At 37.1% G+C, this 19,265-nt stretch overlaps 1 protein-coding gene across 2 annotated transcripts in view; it reads right to left on the bottom strand.

The window, feature by feature from the left end:
• Positions 1-529: 529 nt before the first annotated feature.
• Positions 530-19,265, bottom strand: part of MYH15 (myosin heavy chain 15) — an 87,207-nt gene continuing 68,471 nt past the window's right edge. For both annotated transcript variants that reach the window (XM_025167322.2, XM_007429270.4), the window contains exons 34-42: positions 18,277-18,392; positions 16,512-16,704; positions 14,826-15,029; positions 13,505-13,630; positions 12,064-12,234; positions 10,017-10,121; positions 8,634-8,729; positions 6,161-6,298; positions 530-657 (exon numbers count right to left, since the gene is read on the bottom strand). In XM_025167322.2, the coding sequence (XP_025023090.2) occupies positions 640-657; positions 6,161-6,298; positions 8,634-8,729; positions 10,017-10,121; positions 12,064-12,234; positions 13,505-13,630; positions 14,826-15,029; positions 16,512-16,704; positions 18,277-18,392 (1,167 nt within the window). In that variant the 3' untranslated portion in view covers positions 530-639. The remainder of the gene's footprint in view (positions 658-6,160; positions 6,299-8,633; positions 8,730-10,016; positions 10,122-12,063; positions 12,235-13,504; positions 13,631-14,825; positions 15,030-16,511; positions 16,705-18,276; positions 18,393-19,265) is intronic.

A 19,265-nucleotide genomic window follows, 5' to 3' on the forward strand; every position in this document is an offset into this window, starting at 1 on the left:
CAACAAGATGTTGAAGAGAAACTATCCCACTGGAATACAGTTTTGGAACATACTTTTAACTACTGTAGTACTTGGGGTCATTTATGCAATGGGACATTATTTAAGGTTGCTCTTTAATCATTCTTCATGTGGAATATTTCTTTATCATGATAATCTTTGAAGTATTTACCTTACCAAAACGCTTAGGCTTGATTCAGGAACATTTAGCATTCTTTACTACTTTCTGAAATATTTTTCGCTTTTAATCACCATGACCTTAAACTGCGTGATCACCTCTGGTTGGTTCATAATTGGTGATGTGATTCATAAGGCTAGTAAAGAGGCAAGAACTTGAAAGAAAGCACAGCTGCTGAGCAATTTCCATTAATTTCAGCAGGGATTACTCAAAATATATTTTCTACTGAAGTGTGCCCCTTTTTTCCAACATTCTAAATGAATCTCGACATGTAAGATAATGAACAGAATGAAATATTTTTATATCAAGCCTTGAAAAATGTATTTTTAAAATAGAGCAAGGACAGCAGAAGAATATACTTTGATTTTTATTAATTGAGAATCTGTTTTCTTCTGCTTCAGTATTTGATGAATGCTCCCTTTATGAACACCATTCCAGCCATCAGTTATTCAGGGAAAATATATTTATTCCTCATCGTGAACCTGAAACATATAATAAAACATGACAATACAATTTAGATGCAATAGAAATTACAGTTGTAAGGAAAGAACAGTAGGAAAAGAATGTGATGCAGTAGTTTACATTTAGAAGGTCCTTTATTCTGTGTTGCACATCTAAAGTAAAGCTAAAAAATGTCTTAGAACCTGGAAAGCCTCTGCCTGCCAGCATTGACCATACTAGTCAGATGGATCAATGATCCTGTATCCCTACACAAATTCTTAAAACAGTAATCTTTTACCCTAATACTATGAGAGTAGTGTCGTTAAGCTTTGAGGAACTTCCTTATGAGTAACTATGTACAGAATTTCCCACTCAAAATGAAAAAGGTATTACACAAAATTCTTAGTTCCTCACTATTGGCGTTTTTGGAGCCATGAAGTAATATGGCCTCTGGTTGGGCACATATTGGCTTGGCTTCATGAACCTATTTTCACTACAAAGTGCAAGGGCTATCTGGCATAGCTTTGGTTTCCTATGTGGAAAATACTTTGGCATGAGAAAACATGTATATCTAAGATTTGTGACTTGCTCAGTGCATAATTGTTTGGTAAACCTGTAATGAACACTGGGACACAACTCTTGATGTGCACACAGATTAAGAATGTCTGTTCCTGAAGGATTTATCACTGGATTGTGTGCACCTGCTCTTTAGTGAAAAGCCTGTTGTATGTCTGCTTCAGGTCATTGATTAGCTTAGCAGTTCACAGAACATATTTAGAGTTCTTGAAGCACAACACCCAACTTCCCATGGGCATAAATTTTTCTGGGGTCTTAGACACACATTATTTTATCCTCAAATCATTGTCTGAGGCATTTTATTTCTTTTTACTAAAACACAATTCTATTACAGTTCATAAAAAATATCTCAAAAGAAAATCAATCTAGCATGGTACAGCAGTCACACAATGAGGTAACTAACACATTTCTATATCAAGGCTTGTAAAGTAACTGCTGGATAAAACTGCCTCCATTGTATAAAGCTGCCTAGTTTCTATATTTGTAGTGGCTTCAGCATGAGTTCTCCTTTTATATCTTCCTAATCTGATATTTACATGATAATTCATGGTAACCTGAGCTAACATTTTGGCTCCCAAATCATTAAAAAAAATCTTGTGTCAGACATTTTTATCAATATTTATATTCCGGTGGTGGATTTATATATATGCCCAATGAAATACTCAGCATCTGGAATAACTGCGTACAACCTTCTTTAACCACTTTTCTTTCACTTTCCAGAAGTCTGCCTGACTAAAAATGAAACAAGGAATGTATGAGGGTTAACCTCTTTTATTTTCTGTTCCATCCTAACTCTGTTTCATTGATAAGTATCATCAGATGTCAGGTCAGAATTTAGGGTAAAGGAGAAAATGGAGTAAGGAATGGAAGTTACTTGCTTCTTCTTTCCAGAATCCTTTCTGTTTCATTAGCTTGTGACCAAATGATTTTCTTGGAGATTTTCTACATTTGACTCTCTAACGCTTGCATCCAAATTAAATTGTGCAGATGGTGCTTTCTACATCATACTATGACTGCTGCTTCCAGTGACTATTTGTATGTGTCCTCAGGGCAACTGAGAGGAGGTTAAGTGGTGCAATGCACTGCTAACAATATGAGGAAATGATTAATCAGCTCTGCAAACCTTGCCTATCAGAGTGTTCATGAAGGGACATGTTGTTCTTTGTGTCTCCTTCTTCTTCTATGATTTATTTAGGCTAGAGAAAGCAAGACCATTCTTATTTTCTTTTCCCCTTGTGCATTGTTTTCTTTGCCTTTCTTCATATCCATGCACTTTTATCCTAATCTAAACATTCAACTTACGTGTTTTCCTTGCTTTTAAGTTCTATGTCCAATCTTTCTGCGCTTGTTTCAGCTCACTCAATTCCATCTTTTATTCCCCTTCATTTCTCTGTTTTTTTTTAATAGTTTCTCAAGCAGCACGTAGCTTGCATATTAATAAGATAGAGGTTCTGGCAGGGGAGAGTGAAGTAGAGATGTACTTTCCATGCTCTGAAAGTGTCCCATCATTCTTCCCTCCTGATTGACTAGTCTCAGTGTGATACAGTGGAAAAGCTCCTATGCAACCAGTATCAGAGGAGGTGGCTGAAAGTCCTGGAGAACATGGCATGATGGTTCTCTCTGTACCAGTGGCAGCAAATGTGGCAGACAGGAAGTAGCGGGTTTTTTCCCCCATTCAGGAGGAGAATGTTGCTGATATGGAGAAAGATTTCATGTCATTTAGTCCTCTCCAGAGCCAGTCTGGTGTCGTGGTTAAGACATTAGGCTAGAAACCAGGAGACCGTGAGTTCTAGTCTTGCCTTAGGCACAAAGCCTGCCTGGGCCAGTCATTCTCTCTTAGCCCTAGGAAAGAGGCTATGGCAAACCACTTCTGAAAATCTTGCCAAGAAAATTGCAGGGACTAGTCCAGGCTGTCACCAGGAGTCAACACTGACTCGAAGGCACAAAAAAAAGTCCTCTCCAAGGTCTCCTCAATCAAAGGGTAGCACTACCACTTCTTCTTCCACAGAGTCTCTGGCTTGCAGTGGCAATGAAGATGTGAAAAAGGAAGCAGGGTTCAGACTGACTCAAGAAGTGTGAATGTGAAATTGCATGGGATCATTTTGAGAAGGTAGGAAATGATCCCTGCTCTGTGTTCTCTGCCTACTGCAAGTGCAGGATCAGCCAGGACTTAGGACTGAAGGACTTGCTAACCAGCATTACAAGTGAATGGGTAATCAGAAGGGCACACAATGTTTCAACAGCCCGTCATATCTTCTTAGAATGCAGCTGGTGTTCCTTAAAGCTGTTGGGATAACCCAGCCAGATATGCAGATAATGTGAGTGATAGCATACCCTCACTCTGCTGCAAGCTGATTCTTGATTTACATGGGGTTTTGGGGTGCATCTTTTGCAGCTCTGACAGTGCAAGTTCCACAGGTATGTCTCAAATATACCTTTAATTATAATCTTTTTAAATTTGGTCATAAGGCTTAACCCATGTGAGACTTGTGCCAGTATTATAATTTGCAATTATTAATTTCAGCATTGAGTGAATAGGTACAAGTCTAATAATAGGCCTTATACCAAAGGTTCACTGCTTTTAAGAATTGGAGTACAACTTAAGAATGGAACTTTACTTAAATGTTTACTGCTTTTCAGAACAGGAAGGCCCAAATACTTAATGCTTAAAGAATAGAGACAATTTAGGAATGAGCCTTTCCTTCAAATGCTTTCTCCTGGGAAAGAGGTTTAGACTATGAATGGGCCTTTTTTGTACAGGCTTTCTGCTTTTAAGAATCGGGAACAACTGCCAATCTTCCTCTGCTGTTGCTTAGCACATCTACTCAGTAGAGAAAGCTACTTTCTCTTTGTATGGCTGCCTGCCTTCATCAGCTTCACTGTCAGTGTTTGCCCATCAGTTTGCACGTCTTTGCCAAAACTAGCTTTCTCCAGCTAGTGAGCGAAACTCTGAAAAGTTCTGGAGCAATATAACAGTGCCATCCAGTCTGCCGCTACTAGCTTCACCGTCAAAACCTGTCCCCTGTACAGTACAATCATTCAACTCTCAAAGCCATTTTTCTCCTTCATATCAGCTGCCTGAATCCTCTGGTGTCATCACTAAAGCCCACTTCTTTCTACACTAGGCATCTTACAGAAATCTGGCTGGCCTTTTGCCCACAATGGTTCAGTGGAATATATGTGTCTTACTTCTTGCTCCTCTTAGGCTTGTCCTCTTCCTCTGCTTGATTATGAGAGTTTCTGAAGCAACACAACTGTGTCAACCAGCTAGTTTGTCTACACATGTCTTCACTGGTACAGTTGCTCAATTCAAATTTCCTGGTCTGCCTGCCATTAACTCTGACATCTACTTGCAATAAGGTTATGGGAAGGAAGCCGTTTGAGAAGTGAAACCCTTCTAATCTTTCAAATAGAATATTGCTAGCAAGCACAACTTTAGGAATTAATGTCACATTGATATTTGACATTCAGTGCCTTTTTGTGTCTTCTCAGAGGTGGTTCTTGCTAAGATAAAGATGGTATCTTGAAGTGCAAAACTGAATTGGGCAGCTACAAATATTAAATCTTCAGTTTAACTAACATCAGGTCTGATTCATAAACCTAGTTAGTGTATTTCTTCCAAGAACAGAGATGTACTTCGGGTTGTAAGATTCTCTGGACTACTTCAAAATCAGAAGCAGAATTCTGCAAATAATACAATTGCCCTCATATCCTTTCCGTGGGCATCCACTTGGCCACTGTGGGACCCAGAATTCTGGACTAGATAAAAACAAAGCTCTTTTCATGCTCTCATGACTGAGTAATATTTTGGGGGAGAGAGAGAGGCTAAAAATCCTGCATGCAGCTTTTTTTATATTTCGAGATGGAAAAAGGTTAACCACCTCCAAGTTTCCAAAAATTGCTAGATTTTGCACATTCTCTCTACATTATGACATCAAACTGTGATTTTTTTGTAGCGTTTGTAACTGCTTAAAAAAGGAAGCAAGACATAGGCACCCATATGACCTTCAGAGATGGTGAGTCTGCTGTGGATCTGTGTTTATCATGGATAGTGTCTGAGGTTGGGAGCTTTTCTTATTTACACAGGCTGTAGGCATTCTTATGTTTTCTGGTGGCCCTCTTTGGAGCCCCTAGGATGGTGAGCATGAGAACAACAGATGATTATGCAATCTCCACTTTTAGAACTTTCATTGTGTAAAATCAGTGAATAATTTCTTTTTGTCAATACAATGCCCACCACCAGAGAGAATAACACTGATAAAACTAGAAAACATGAAACCTAATTGCCCACATTATTAAAATCAGCAATACTATTAACAACCACTTTTAAAGCTGTTTTGTGGCACAAATTTGAATTAAGAAAAATCCTTTGTCAACTCCCAAATTGATTTTAATGGTCCCAGATTGCACCTTTAATGATTAATTGTAATATTAATTACAGTCACTCTAAAGGTACAATTACATGGGCAAAGCATGGATGATTAATACATGGTGGGTACCCTTTTAATATGCGTAGTCCAGACTGAAATAATACCTTTGGTTTCTGTGCTGAACAGTGCTTTATTTCTAATGATATTCATGTAGTATATAGTGCTTTTAGCTCTGCAAGAGCAGAAAGAGTGGGCCGTTACTCACTCAAGCCTAGCACAATCTTCCCCAATATGATGTTTTCCAGATGCATTAGGAGAATACTATAGGCCGATTGAGAAATAAGAAATTATGGGAGTGGTCACATGCCCCATTTTTGAATCTCAAGCTTCATCCCATCTGGCAGGAATGAATCTGGCAGGAATGGCCCTCTTCTTCAAAGGGGCTGGGCAGAGGAGAATCAGGAAGGACTCTTTAAAGTGTAGTGGCTTGGAAAAAGATAATTTCCGTGACAGATTCTAGATACCCTGCCTACCCTTGTTCCTCTCCCTTGCTGTCCTTCCAGAGGTTTTAGCAGAATCATCCTCTTCCACTTCATACCTTTTTCATGCCAATGTCTCTTGACTTGGTCCTCAGCTTATTGACCTGGGATTCAGCGATCTCAGCTCGTTCTTCAGCATCATCTAGTTCATGCTGCTGTTTCCTATATTTTGCAAGGTATTGATTAGCTTGAGCTTCCTGTTGGGGAAAAATATACAAGAATATAACAATATTTGACTTTGATAATCAAGAAGCAATGGTCTTCTGAAACATGCAAACAAGGCAAATCAAGTTTATACATAGAAAAATGCCCTTTCTAACTTGGTGCCTGTCAGATATATTGAACTGAAAGTTCTGTCACATCTGCTGGCCAGGAGATTATGGGAATTGTAACCCAACACCCCTAAAAGGCACTAAGTTGGAAAAGGCTGTTGTAATTCAGTGTTAAATATTTAATGATACTGTGCTGGAAAGCAGTTTCATTTAAACCAATCTATGAGGCCACTAAGGAAGGACTTTCAGAAGTCAGGGATATTGATTTCAAGCCTTCAGCTGTAGAAGAGATGGCTTAGCAAAATTCAACATTCTTTACAGAAGGGAAGAAATAACAAATATCCTAAACACAGAGGATTCTCAACATTTATTGTAATGAATCTGTCCAGGATAATTTAAGAATAGCAGACAAATAGGCTAGCTTTGCATCTCATAATTGGCTTGTCTGGTTTTAGCTTAGCATAATGGGTGAACCTAATTGTTGTGGTTTATAAAACATGCTTTTTGGAAGGAGTGCTTTTTTTCTAGATTGCTAGGAATAGTAGGTGCTGACAGGATAAAACCCAAACTTGACACTATTTCATTTGCATTTAACTGTAATTGGAATTAAAAATAATTAATTGCTGCTCTCCAATCATATCAGTGGCATATACAGGGGGAATAAAACAAAAGTCAGGATGCAGTCACAGTTGAAGCCTTGCCCCTATTGTACATGAACTGATGTCACACACATGTACAAAAGATGGAGCTTGGATCACATGGTTGCAACCACCATATTGAGCTTTTTTAGCCCCCTGCAGATGCCACTGAATCATGAAACCCTTCCCTCCTTTAAAAAATAAAAATTGGTCATTTCTATTTTGATATCTTTGGGTGTCATATGGGGACTGCATATGGTTCTGGGATCTCAGGTTGTACATTTCTCCTTTATAGCCTAGCATACTGCATGAACCCAACTATCTGTGGTCTATTCAATAAACCATGATTAAGTCAAGATTTCTGAACTGAATTTCTGAATAATTAAAGGATAGATGTCAAAGTGTGGAATCAGACAGATCAGTAAGCAGAATAAGATTTTAGAAATGTACAGGGAATTATTAGTTTTTTGACTATAAAGTCAAAATAATCTGCCATTAAAGTACAGGATAGAATGCTGACAGAGCCATTGCCATGGGGAGACTAAATTTATTTTGAAAGTTTAATACTGTACTCTCTAGTGGCTGAGTATAGATCTTTAACTTGTCCTATTCTTGTGTTGCATTGTTATTATATTATACTTAAATTACATATATAAGTATTCATCAGAATCTAATATAATGCAAGCTAATGTAACCTTTTTCAAGTCTATTACAAAACTTTATTTTAAATTATACATGTCTATTTGTACACAAATTGGACTTATCATTTACTTTATGAGTTACACTTTACACCATTTTGCTTTTGACCATTTATTTTGCTTTACATTAGTTGTGGTCTATGGTTGACAAATATAATTTTTGATGGGCAGTTTCATGTTCAGTGTGAAGGTTTCAAGGGGGGAATTCCTTTCACCCTTATTTTCCAAAGCTGGTAACTGCTCCTTTGAACTGAGCAGCATCTACAACACAGAGAAGCAATGATAGAAATTATGGGGTGTGTGTGTGTGTATGCACACATATAAATGGGTTTGTGACCCAGCAAGAAATAACATCCGGGTTTTAAGGAAGAAACATAATCTAACCTACAGGTTGCACTGCTGTAAGAAGACTGATCTTCTGAGAAAACCTAGTGTGGAAGTTGGTTTATGCAATCACTTCCTGCCCTATGGGATTGCAGTTTTCAGTAAACACACATATTGCTTTGTTTCTGTTCTGCAGGGTAATAAGTGAGATCTATCAATATCTACTGAGGCAGAATCAGAAAATAGAGGGAACTCTTTTATGACAAAGTGGCATCCTTTTATCAAGCTAAGATAAACAATTCCATATCATAATGTGTCATTCATTTTCAGTTCTGTAGGATGAAATTGTATTGGTATAGTGATGTACATTCCAAGTATAATTTCCTGTATTTCTGATGTTCAGGCACTAGTGCTGTTGCTTCTTTAGCCAAAATGGCCTCACTGATACAAAAGACGACAGTATAAGACTGTGAAAACTCCAAGGTTTTTTTGAAGTAGCATAAAAAGATAGAAAAATGCAATCCAAAAAAAATTAGGGGAAAAAAAAGAAAAACTAAATGAACAATAATCATTACTGATGTGTTCCACTATATCACTTACAGCTTCTTCTGCTTGGTGCTTATAGCTTTTTACTTTCAGCTGCAATTTATCAATCAGCTCCTGCATTCTTGTCAAGTTCTTTTTGTCTTCTTCTGCCTTTATAGAACAAATAAATGATTAAGTGTCAGCAGCAATGAGCTATGCACAAATGCTAGCCTAGAAGGTGAAACAGTTTGCTTTACTGGAAGTCCAAAATGTTGTTTCTCAAGAGATAAATCTTTATTTTTATTATATTTTCATCTTGCCATTCCTCCAAGTAACTCAGGGTGACCTACACTGGGTTGCTTTATTTTACCTCATAACAATAAATGAGAATCAAGAAAAGAAGAAATGGAGAATCACAGATTCTACCACAGCCAGAATAATACAGAAAATGGTACTCCTCTTTTCTTACAGCAAGCAGGAAAATTATGTATTTAAATTAACCAAAATCTCATCACATGAGAACAAACAGGTAGGCTAGTCATACACTCTTGCACATTTTAATTACATTTTTTAAAAATCAAAATCTTTTTAAAACATGAAGGACACAAGTACTGTTGTCATTATCTACTATAACTGAATATGATCGTTAACACTGATACTCTCCAGTGGGAGAGGAAATATAGGTCCATAAATATCAGTTAGAGCTTTAACTGCACTTGATTCAAGACTCCTTTCCAACCTAAAGTTAGCTGTATTAAGGAACAATTATGTATAATAGCATTTTAAGGGAAAGAGTCTTCAACCTGAATATAGAAAGAAATATGGCTTCCTCCATCTCAGCAGGCATGGACTCCTAATGTTTGCTCTGTCTTCTAACAAGTACTATTGATCATTTCTGTTTTCCATTCTAAGAGTTAACAGAAGTTACAGTAACTTATCTAACAAAGCGTAAATAAATTAAGTTATACTATATTTATAAGTTAACTTATACTAATAAATAAACCTCTATTGTAGTAAAGAAGTTCTTTGTTCTTGAATAATATAAAGAAGTAAGTCAGGAACTAGCAGTTCTGGCCCCAGATATGCTACCCTTTACAGAATGTTTCCATTCCAAATGGCCAGCTCACGTGCTAACCAGGAAGTATTCAGGATTTTAGAAGGAAATGGTGGTAGAAATATGAAGGTGCTAGTAAAAGTAGAACCTTTTCTCTTTTCTCTTCAGCACCCTTGTATCCTCCATCCTCCATCCTCCATCACCCAAAGCTATTTTGGGCAATGCACATTAGAAGGAGAACAAAATAGCAGATTTGCTGTAAGTTGTTATTTGCAGCCAGTATTTCTTCAGAATTTCTTAAGAAATGCTGCTTTATATGTGTGTGTGTGATAGAAAGTATGCATCTGGAAAAAATGTGTTATTTTAGTGCAGTATTTCAGATTACTTAATTTAACTAGAATTACCTGGTAAGTCAACTCTTTGATGCGCCTCTCATATTTGCGGACTCCTTTCTGAGACTCTGTATTTCGACGAACCTCTGCCTCTAGTTCATTTTCTAGCTCGCGAACCTGCACCAGGACAGAAATATTGTTAGACTGGGTTTACCATAATGCTGAGCTCAGGGTGAACAAAGTTGCATAGATTGTGGATGTAACTCAATCTCCTGATTACTAATAATCTTCCAGTTACTCTATGAAGTCATCAGAGGGGATAGAATTTTTGCCTTTTTAAAGGGTTTATGGAAAGTTTTTAGAATGGGAAGAATTACAGTTCACCTTTCAGAAATCTTATGTCCCTTTCCCATCCTTAGTTTAACATTTTTTAACCTAAACATTGTATTGCTAAATTCAGCTACACTGCTTCAAATTTAAGTGTTATGGTTTCAGTTTATTTTCTGGTAGATGGGAAGAGTTTTAAAGGTGAGAATAGGAGTTTCTTCCAGAGGCCTTTTATTCCCATTGTCTTGTTTGTTTGTTTGTTTGTTTGTTTGAATTTATTAGCTGCCCAGTAGATTCTGAGCGGCATACAAAACTGAAAAATCCATAAAAACAGGTAAACCATCAAACCAAACGAACAGCCCAGGCTAAAACAATCTTATAAAAACACATATCAAACCAAACAGGGACCTTAGACAAACAATAATGCATCAGCCCCAGGACCATAGCCAGGTTTTCAGAGCTTTTCAGAGCCATAGGGGAGAGGACACAGTCCTTATGTCTGGGGGGATACTGTTCCAGAGGGTGGGGGCTGTGACAGCGAAGGCATGCTTCTTTGGTCCCACAAAGATGGCAACGTTTAACAGAAGCGACCTGGAGCGTACCCATTCTATCGGAACATACCAGACAGGCAAAAATGATTGGAGACAAGTGTCCCTCAGATATCTATGCCATATTTGCCCTTTTATCAAACGATTACAATGCAATTCAACCACTGTCTTCTGAATTTTGTCTCTATAAATGCAGTGGGAGCACAGGGTGTGAGTTGCATGTTGTGATTTGTAAAGTATGGTTTGCATTAAAATATGATGAGAATCCAGCGGTTCATGTGGCATAGGCTTTGTAAATTTAGGAATTTAGTATGTTAATCCATGAGATTATGGATCTCTGCAGCGCAGTGATTTGCAATAATGTTAGTACAAGGCAGAAAATATCAAAAGTTTTTAAGCTATATAGCTAAATTACAGGATGCAAGAAACAGGATCCTTGGAGATGATAGGGAAACGGAGGACTAATTTGGGGAAGAGATACATTAGTTCTTCCTAGAATTAAAATTCCAGAGCATCCGTACACAGCTCAGCCAATGTGGAGGCTGACAAGTTTTACCAGGAAAGAAACTACACAGCAGACTTGAGATCAAGATAGGCAAAAAGAAAACAAGCTAAAGACTTGACTCATGAAAGCAGGAGGAAAGCAGACAGCTACATGAGGCATTGGCAGAGATAATTTAGAGTGAATATATATGCAACATATGTGGCAGAGTTGGTACTGGAATTCAGTTTAGTATTGTAGAAAGTTATGATTGTACCTGTACATTTATCTATAAGCTGCTCTCTAATGATATAAGCAATACTGTAAGAAGTTCATGATGAGAAGTGGAAGATTATTTTTGTTACTGGATGCCCCAGAAGGGAATTTGCCCCTTTGGGCTCCCCCTGTGTGTAGAAGGTTTGGCAGCAGGGCTGATGGATAGACATTCCATAGATCCTGCTTGGAAGACTTCTGGGGAGAATCAGTTCTTGAATTCAGGATTAGTTCCTATATTATAGCGAAGGCTACGTCTGCTTTAAAAATTAACCAAAAGCTTGGGTAAATGTATCAATCATTTCTTTATACTATTTTCTATCATTTTTAAAGACATACTAGTTACTTTTAAACCAAAGTGTACTAATTATATTTTTAAAGCAAATAACATTTACTTAGCCAGAATTGTGCTCTGAATTTGTTAATGAAGTAGGCAACAACATTTTTGAAGGAGGCAATGATCACTTGATGTGAATTCAAAGAAAGATACCCTAGATTCCAGTTTCTGAATCTGCTTCTTGCCCCCTTTGAGGGCAATTTGTTCTGCTTCATCAAGTCTCTTCTGTAAATCTTTGATAGTCTGCTCCATGTTCTTTTTCATGCGCTCCAAGTGAGCACTGGTGTCCTGCTCTTTCTTAAGTTCTTCAGCCATCATTGCTGCCTGGAACAACATAAAGATGTGAAATGATATCTCCTACAACACCAAAACAAGTCTTTTTTATTATTATTATTATTATTATTTAACATACACAGGAAGTCCTTAAGAAATGTTAAGCCCTAGATACATTCTCACATCTAATTATAGATAATAATGATCCAAATAAGTACTATAACAAAGCAATTGTTTTGGCTGAAATGAGAAATTCCAATCTCGGAAGCTGAACCCATACATTTTCATTTTTTTCTTTCCTGGAATTGTTCGAAACTAATGGAAGGAAACAAACTACTGCTACCAGACTGCATAGTTTCCTCTTCCCTCAGGTCAGGTGAGCTGTGTATCCTGCAGATTCACAGCCTTTCTGAGCATGCCCGTTAATTAACATTAATCTTCCCCTAATTATTGATTGGATAGACTTAGATGCTGCATTCAATTCTATTGCATCTAAAAGCTATTTATTTAAAATAGAATCCTACTGCAATTTTTAAAAATCTTAAAAATGTACTCAGCATAAAACAAAACTAAACTGAACAACAACAACAAAACAACAACTTTGTGTCCTTTGTGCCAAAGGAACTACAGTAAGGGCACCTGGTGAACATCCTTAGGGAGACTATTTCAGATACAGGTGAACCACTGATGTTTCATACATTTTGTTCAATTTAGGAAGATGAAAATTATCATGATAGAACTGGTCATATTTCTAAGTATTATTATGGTAAACATAGGGAAAATCTAACATGTCAAAACGTTCCTGTCTTTTAGAGTACTGTTCTTATTCCATCAAGTTTCATCTCTTGGATTTTCAATGTTAATAATAATAAAAACTTTTGAGAAGGGTATCTACAGGGTAGGAATATTTCGCCTTCCAGAATATCAAACGCATTCATGAATGACAACAGATATAAGTTATCTCTGAAGAAGGCACATAAAGTTATTAGTAAAATTGTACAAATTAGTCTACCTAAACCCTGATGTACCAAAGATGTACCTGATCCAAACATTTTTCATTGGAGACACTGTAGGAGGAGAGCTGCATTAATCTATTGTGGCAAAAAATCAGAGGAGTCTGGTAGTACCTTTTAATAATGAGCTTTTCAATAATAAGCTTTTATTAATAATATAATTTTACTATTAAGCTTTTATTAAAGGTATATCCCTTTTAATAATATTTGTTAGAGAATGTGCTACCAGACTCCTTGGGATCCAAAAACAGCTGACATATTAAAAAAAAGGCCATACATGCAAAAATAGGAGTAAACAATCTACATACATCAGTGATTGCTTTTTTGGCCTTTTCTTCAGCATTCCTACACTCCTGTATAGCTTCTTCCACTTCATTTTGTATTTGGGTGATATCATTCTCCAGCTTCTTCTTCTGGTTGATTAGGCTTGTATTCTTTTGTTTCAAAAGAAAAAGGGAAAGGAATATTCATTAAGGGAACAGGATCATCTGTAGCAATAGAACCAGTGCTAATATAACACTTGGCTTATTCATACATCATACCTGGTAGTATAATTCATATATTATTTCCAAGAGGCCCCCTAGTGAAAAATCCATAAGGCCAATTTCTGCTTCAAAGCAGAATCCTCCACATCAGATCCTTCTTGAGCCACCAGAATTTGTGTGAGAAGAAGTCAGCCATGAGTTAAGAATGGTGTATGTGTTGGCATAAATTGGATGGGGAATGCTGAGCATTTGCCAGAGAAAAACAACGAAGAATCTTGGGCCTCTTTATGAAGTGGCCCATCTTTGGAGTGGTCCCTAGCCCATGAAAGCTTATGACACAATATATTTGCTAATTTTTTTGAGGCCACAGGATTCTCTATACTTCTGGAAACTGGTAAAGAAATCTCTTATCTGAATAAAATGGACTCTACATTTTATGCAAGGGAAAAAACCTAGAGAGCATGACATTATAAAGCTTCTTTCATATAACTGGTTTGCAAAAATATCACCAATATTGGCTGATAACTATATGCCAATTTGTAATTAAGAAAACAGCAAGGAAGCAAGAGTGATCTATCCAAGATGATATTCTTGGAGGTCCCATTATTTCCACAAGAAAGAGCTGTGATTTACAGACTTTCATGGAAATAAGGGGATTTAAAGGAACTTAAATAAGATACATAATTCTGGTATTGAAATTATCTGGATATTCTCTAAACTTGTTGCAGAACAGAAGAACAGCCTTAAAATAAAGGAGATCATTTGGATGGAAAGAATGTCCAACAGGAAATAAACAACTAATGGATTGGTAAATATTCATTTAAGCACAGTTTTTTTTTAAGAAATGCTCACAGTCACAGAAGTGTTGTACAAAAATTTGTACAAATTTCCTTTGACCTAGAGGCCAAAAGACAAACACATTTAAAATATTGCTCATTGTGTAATATATACTTTCTTCTTCTTCTTCTTTTTCTATATTCACTCAGAAACAAACCCTGGTGGATAAATCCATTATTTCATATATAAAGGGATGATCTCCCACAACAAGGAAGCACAAAGAGATCATTCCTTTATGTGAAATGTTGGATTTATTATCCACTAGGAGACAGAAGAAAAGGACAATAGGGTGGGCATGCATACCAACCTGGGTGTGCAGAAGGTTGACACGTTCAGTGGCTTCTAACAATTCTTGTTCTGCCAATTTACGACCACGTTCTGTCTGGTCCAGCAGAGCCCTCAGCTCATCCAGCTCAGATTGGAGAAGAGTATTACGTCGATCAGTGACTGCCAACTGCTCTTTGAAATCCTCATTCAGGTGTGTTGAGTCATCAAGCTGCACTTGCAACTCCTAAAACAAAACAGGAATTCTCACGTACGTCTCCAGCTGACACCTTTGATCAAGCTCAACTCCTGGTGAATACCTGGGCATGTCTAAGCAGTTTTTTTGACAACAAAACAGAAAAAGTTTGCCATTGCTTTCTTGCAGGATCTTTGTGTGTCTGTTTACTTTAGCTGCAGACCTGGGATTCCTGATGTTTCCTATCCACATGTAGGCTCAACTGTGTTTCATTTTTACTGAGATCAGCAAAGATTAGGTAGATACTGCTAGAGTTTCCTCTTATTATCTTGGAGAAGCTGTAAGTTCTATAGCCAGGTAACTTGAGCTACATAATTGTCATTAAGAGAACTAAGAACTCTAGCACTTATAAGAGTAATCTCAAAATTGTGTTTTTGTAAAGTATTGGTTGCTTCCAAATCTGCTTCTTGAGAAGTACAATTCTCCAAACATTTGGATTTTTCTTAGTGTTTTCCTCTAAGGTGGGCAGAATATAACATCTGCAGTGATAGTTATAACTCCCTTCTGTCTCTTTTCTCCACTTTCTAACAAATAACAGAAGCATATGTGTTTCATACATCTGTAGACACATCTTTCATTAAAAATATAAAAAGAAATGCAGAGAGAGTGAAATTCAAAACACTCTACCACTTTTAAATATGTTCCTTGCCTCATTTCCATCTAGCTTTTTATTTTTTCTCTTCAGAGTAAAATGAATATTTTTTAAGAAATGTGTGGAAAGGTCTGACGTACTTCCAAACAACTTAGAGAGTTCTGAATTTTCTCATTTAGCCAAGAGACTTTGAAATTCTGGCATATATGTACATACATGCACACATACCTGCATACTTATCTAATGCCTGTCCATATGCCTACTATGACCATTATATTTGAGGGAGTGGAGAGAAGAAAAATTAAAATGGAGGGGACAGGTATGTACTAATCTGAGAAATCCTGTCATAATTTGCATACTGATGTGGACAAGATACAATAATTGTCAATTTCTTTGAAATTGCATTAATTGTGTGAGAAAGACAGAGCTTCTTAACACTATTCAAGCTGCATATTCACCAGGGAAAAATACAGGTAGATACCATAGTATACTTACACTCTCTATACCACATCTGCCATCTTATTGTAGAATGCAAGTTATGGCATATACAGAAAAGATATAAGTATTCTGGCTGACAGAATTTTTTATTCCCCCCACACCCAACAATTTTCTCTATACGTGCTATTTTACCCAGGTGCACTTGTTTTCTTATTTTAGAATGGCAGGGGGGAAAAATGTCTTTCCAGCCATCAGATGGGAGGTAGCAGAGAGGCTGAACACATTCAAAGGTCCCCAGACCCACTTTAGCATGTTGAAAATAAAATGGGTTGGCCACTCCAAATTTTCCTTACAATACCAACTCTGAAACTTAGTATGCCATCTGCATCTGTTCAGAGCTTTTTCTTAATGAACACATTCCATTAACAATATTTAAGGAATACCTTTATTTGAGCCTGAAGGATGCGTGTGGCCTTGGTTGCCTCGGAAGCATGCCGGTTAGCATGGCTCAGCTGGATTTCCATCTCATTGAGGTCACCTTCCATCTTCTTCTTCAGTCGGACAGCCTCATTTCTGCTCTTGGCTTCAGAATCCAAGGTAGACTGCAGTGTGTCTATTGTACGCTGTTGGTTTCTCCTGATTTTGAAATAATATTTTATATATAGATACGCCTTTTTCCTCAAGTCATCTTCCAGCATTTTTTTTTTTTTTTTTACTATCGGGAAGGCTATTATATTTTTATCCATCTAACTGCCTGGCTGGCTGGCTGGCTGGCTTAATTCTTAATTCTTAAAAAGTGATTCCAGTTTTTTGTTTATTTCCTTTTGTTTATTAATGTATCTTTTGTCAACATATTGTGCAGACAGTAATTATCAATCAGTCTTAACAACATTCTTGCAAATTAAGACAGCATGTGCAGATGGTTCAGCAGATTCATAAGCAGAAGTAAATTGCCCTCTTCTACATAATGTGTTACTGGCAGAACAACTATGAAAAAAATCGTATGACAGTTAAGAAATATAGATCATTTGTGACTACTTCACGTTTAAAAACTTCATTGGATCCAGGCTGACAGCATAATCTCTTGCATATTTTTTTTTCAAAAACAAGATCCATCGATTGTAAGTTTACCTCTTACTAAGCTTGCTTAGGATTGTGAGCTACTTAGAGTGGGATGGGAAGTTAATACCATTATAAGTGGGTGGAAATAAATGCAGATTAAAAGAGAAAACCAAATGTGAAAAAAAGCAAATCTGTTCCTCCATGCAGAGGGTTTTGACTGTGTAGCTCTTAAAAGTTTGGGTTTGAGTCCCTATGAGTTCATTTATATTTGTGATACAGAATTATAGCTGTTACCTCTTTTTATAGACAGTCTTGCCAACTTTAACAATAAACATCAAGATGATAAAACCTAATCCTCTCAAGACTGGGGAAAACTTAAGATATTGAATTTAAGTAGAAATTGTTCAGTGTTCTTTTTCTATCTAACTTTTAAAAAGCTAACCAGAATTTACAAATTGGGGCAGAAAGAAAAAATAATTTAAAATTATTTGAATGAAAACACAAATCTGATGGATTCATTCATTCTGCAGACTAATTTTTAGATTCTATGGCAATAGGGCTACCAGATCTGGATGGCAAAAATCCAGATGACCACTAGATAGAAGCAAAGTGTTAGAACTGCTTTTATGTCTGCCATTTAGTGGTCATCTAGAATTTTGCAGCCTGGATCCAGCCATAGCTGAAATTAACAGGGTCAGTCAGTCATCTTAAATCACAGTAATTTCTTTTTCAACACACAAATGCTTCAGATAAGCTCCCATATTGGGGGATCTCAAATGACATCACCTGCTAATGACACATATTCACACAAATATTAGCCGTGATGAAGTGACGTTGGACTCTAGGAAAGCTAGAGGCTACACCGATAAAGCTTACGTAGAAGCCAATGCACGTATAGTCATAATATGAAGGCTTTCCTGATACAGACATTTGCACTTGTCACAGCCAACATCAAAATGTGACTGTCAGAAAGATGGTCGTACGATTATCCAGATTGCCCATATGTTGAGCACTTTCAATAATGAACTCCTGAATAGGGTTTAAGAGACTGGTTCTAAGTCAAAACGCCACATATCATTTGTTGTTAGTACCAATCCAGTTTTTTCCTTTGTACGACATGTCCTGTAAAAGTTTATCATACTGTACCTGAAGTTTTCAATTTCCTCATCTTTTTCTGCCAATTTTCGTTCAAAGTCTGCTTTAATTTGAGAAAGTTCCAGTTGAAAACGCAATGTTTTGCTTTCTTCATGTTCCAGAGCTCCCTGATAAAGATACACAATGTAAATTACGGTCAAGTGTCTTTAAAAAAAGAAAAATCACCACACCATATGCTATGATAGCTGAAAGGCACAATCCAATCTTCTGTTCAGTTGCAGAGCATACAGTCCATTACGAGAATGCAGGAAAGGGACAAACAAAAGGCTGACAACTATTGGTATCCTTTATCAGCATCAGCACCAGTTTGCTACAACATGTTTACATGCAAGGGTTACTCAGAGCAGGTAATCTTGTCATCACTGATCCTACCCTGTTTGTTTGTTTGTTTGTTTGTTTGTGGGTGCCTTAGAGTCTGTTGACTCCTGGTGACTACACAGACAAGTCCTTGCAGTTTTCTATGTGTTTTCAAAAGTAGTTTGCCATTGCCTTCTTCCAAGGGCTGAGGGAAAATGACTGGTCTAAGGTCATCCAGCTGATTACATACCTAATGCAGGACTAAAACTCAAGTTTTCTCTCTCTTACCCCAGTGTCTTAATCACTAGACCAAACTGGATCTCAACTCTGCCATCAAAGAGAATGAAATGTCTATCAGGGACAATTTATTTTGGATATCATAAAAAGGGAGCAAGTTTGTTAGTAATTTAATTTACTACTGTTTTATTTTTATTGCCAGGATGAAAAGAGGCAAATGTAATTTTTTCTGATTTAACTGCCTTTGAATGACCCTACAACTTGACTTGATATCATGATGCCAGCTGATATCCCCTTCTGGTAGCAAAATGTTTTTGGCTTAGCCCTACGTGTTGTGTAAGACGCCATTTGTACTGTCTAGATTAAGCCTCCACTTGTAACGTAACAGCTACAGCAGACACATGCTGGTGGGTGGTAGGGTTGAAGGTTAGTTCCTTTTTGGCTGT

Source organism: Python bivittatus, unplaced genomic scaffold, assembly GCF_059951505.1.
Source record: "Python bivittatus isolate LINGU-HERP-01145 unplaced genomic scaffold, Pbiv_v1 ctg000350_np1212, whole genome shotgun sequence".
NCBI lineage: Eukaryota > Metazoa > Chordata > Lepidosauria > Squamata > Pythonidae > Python > Python bivittatus.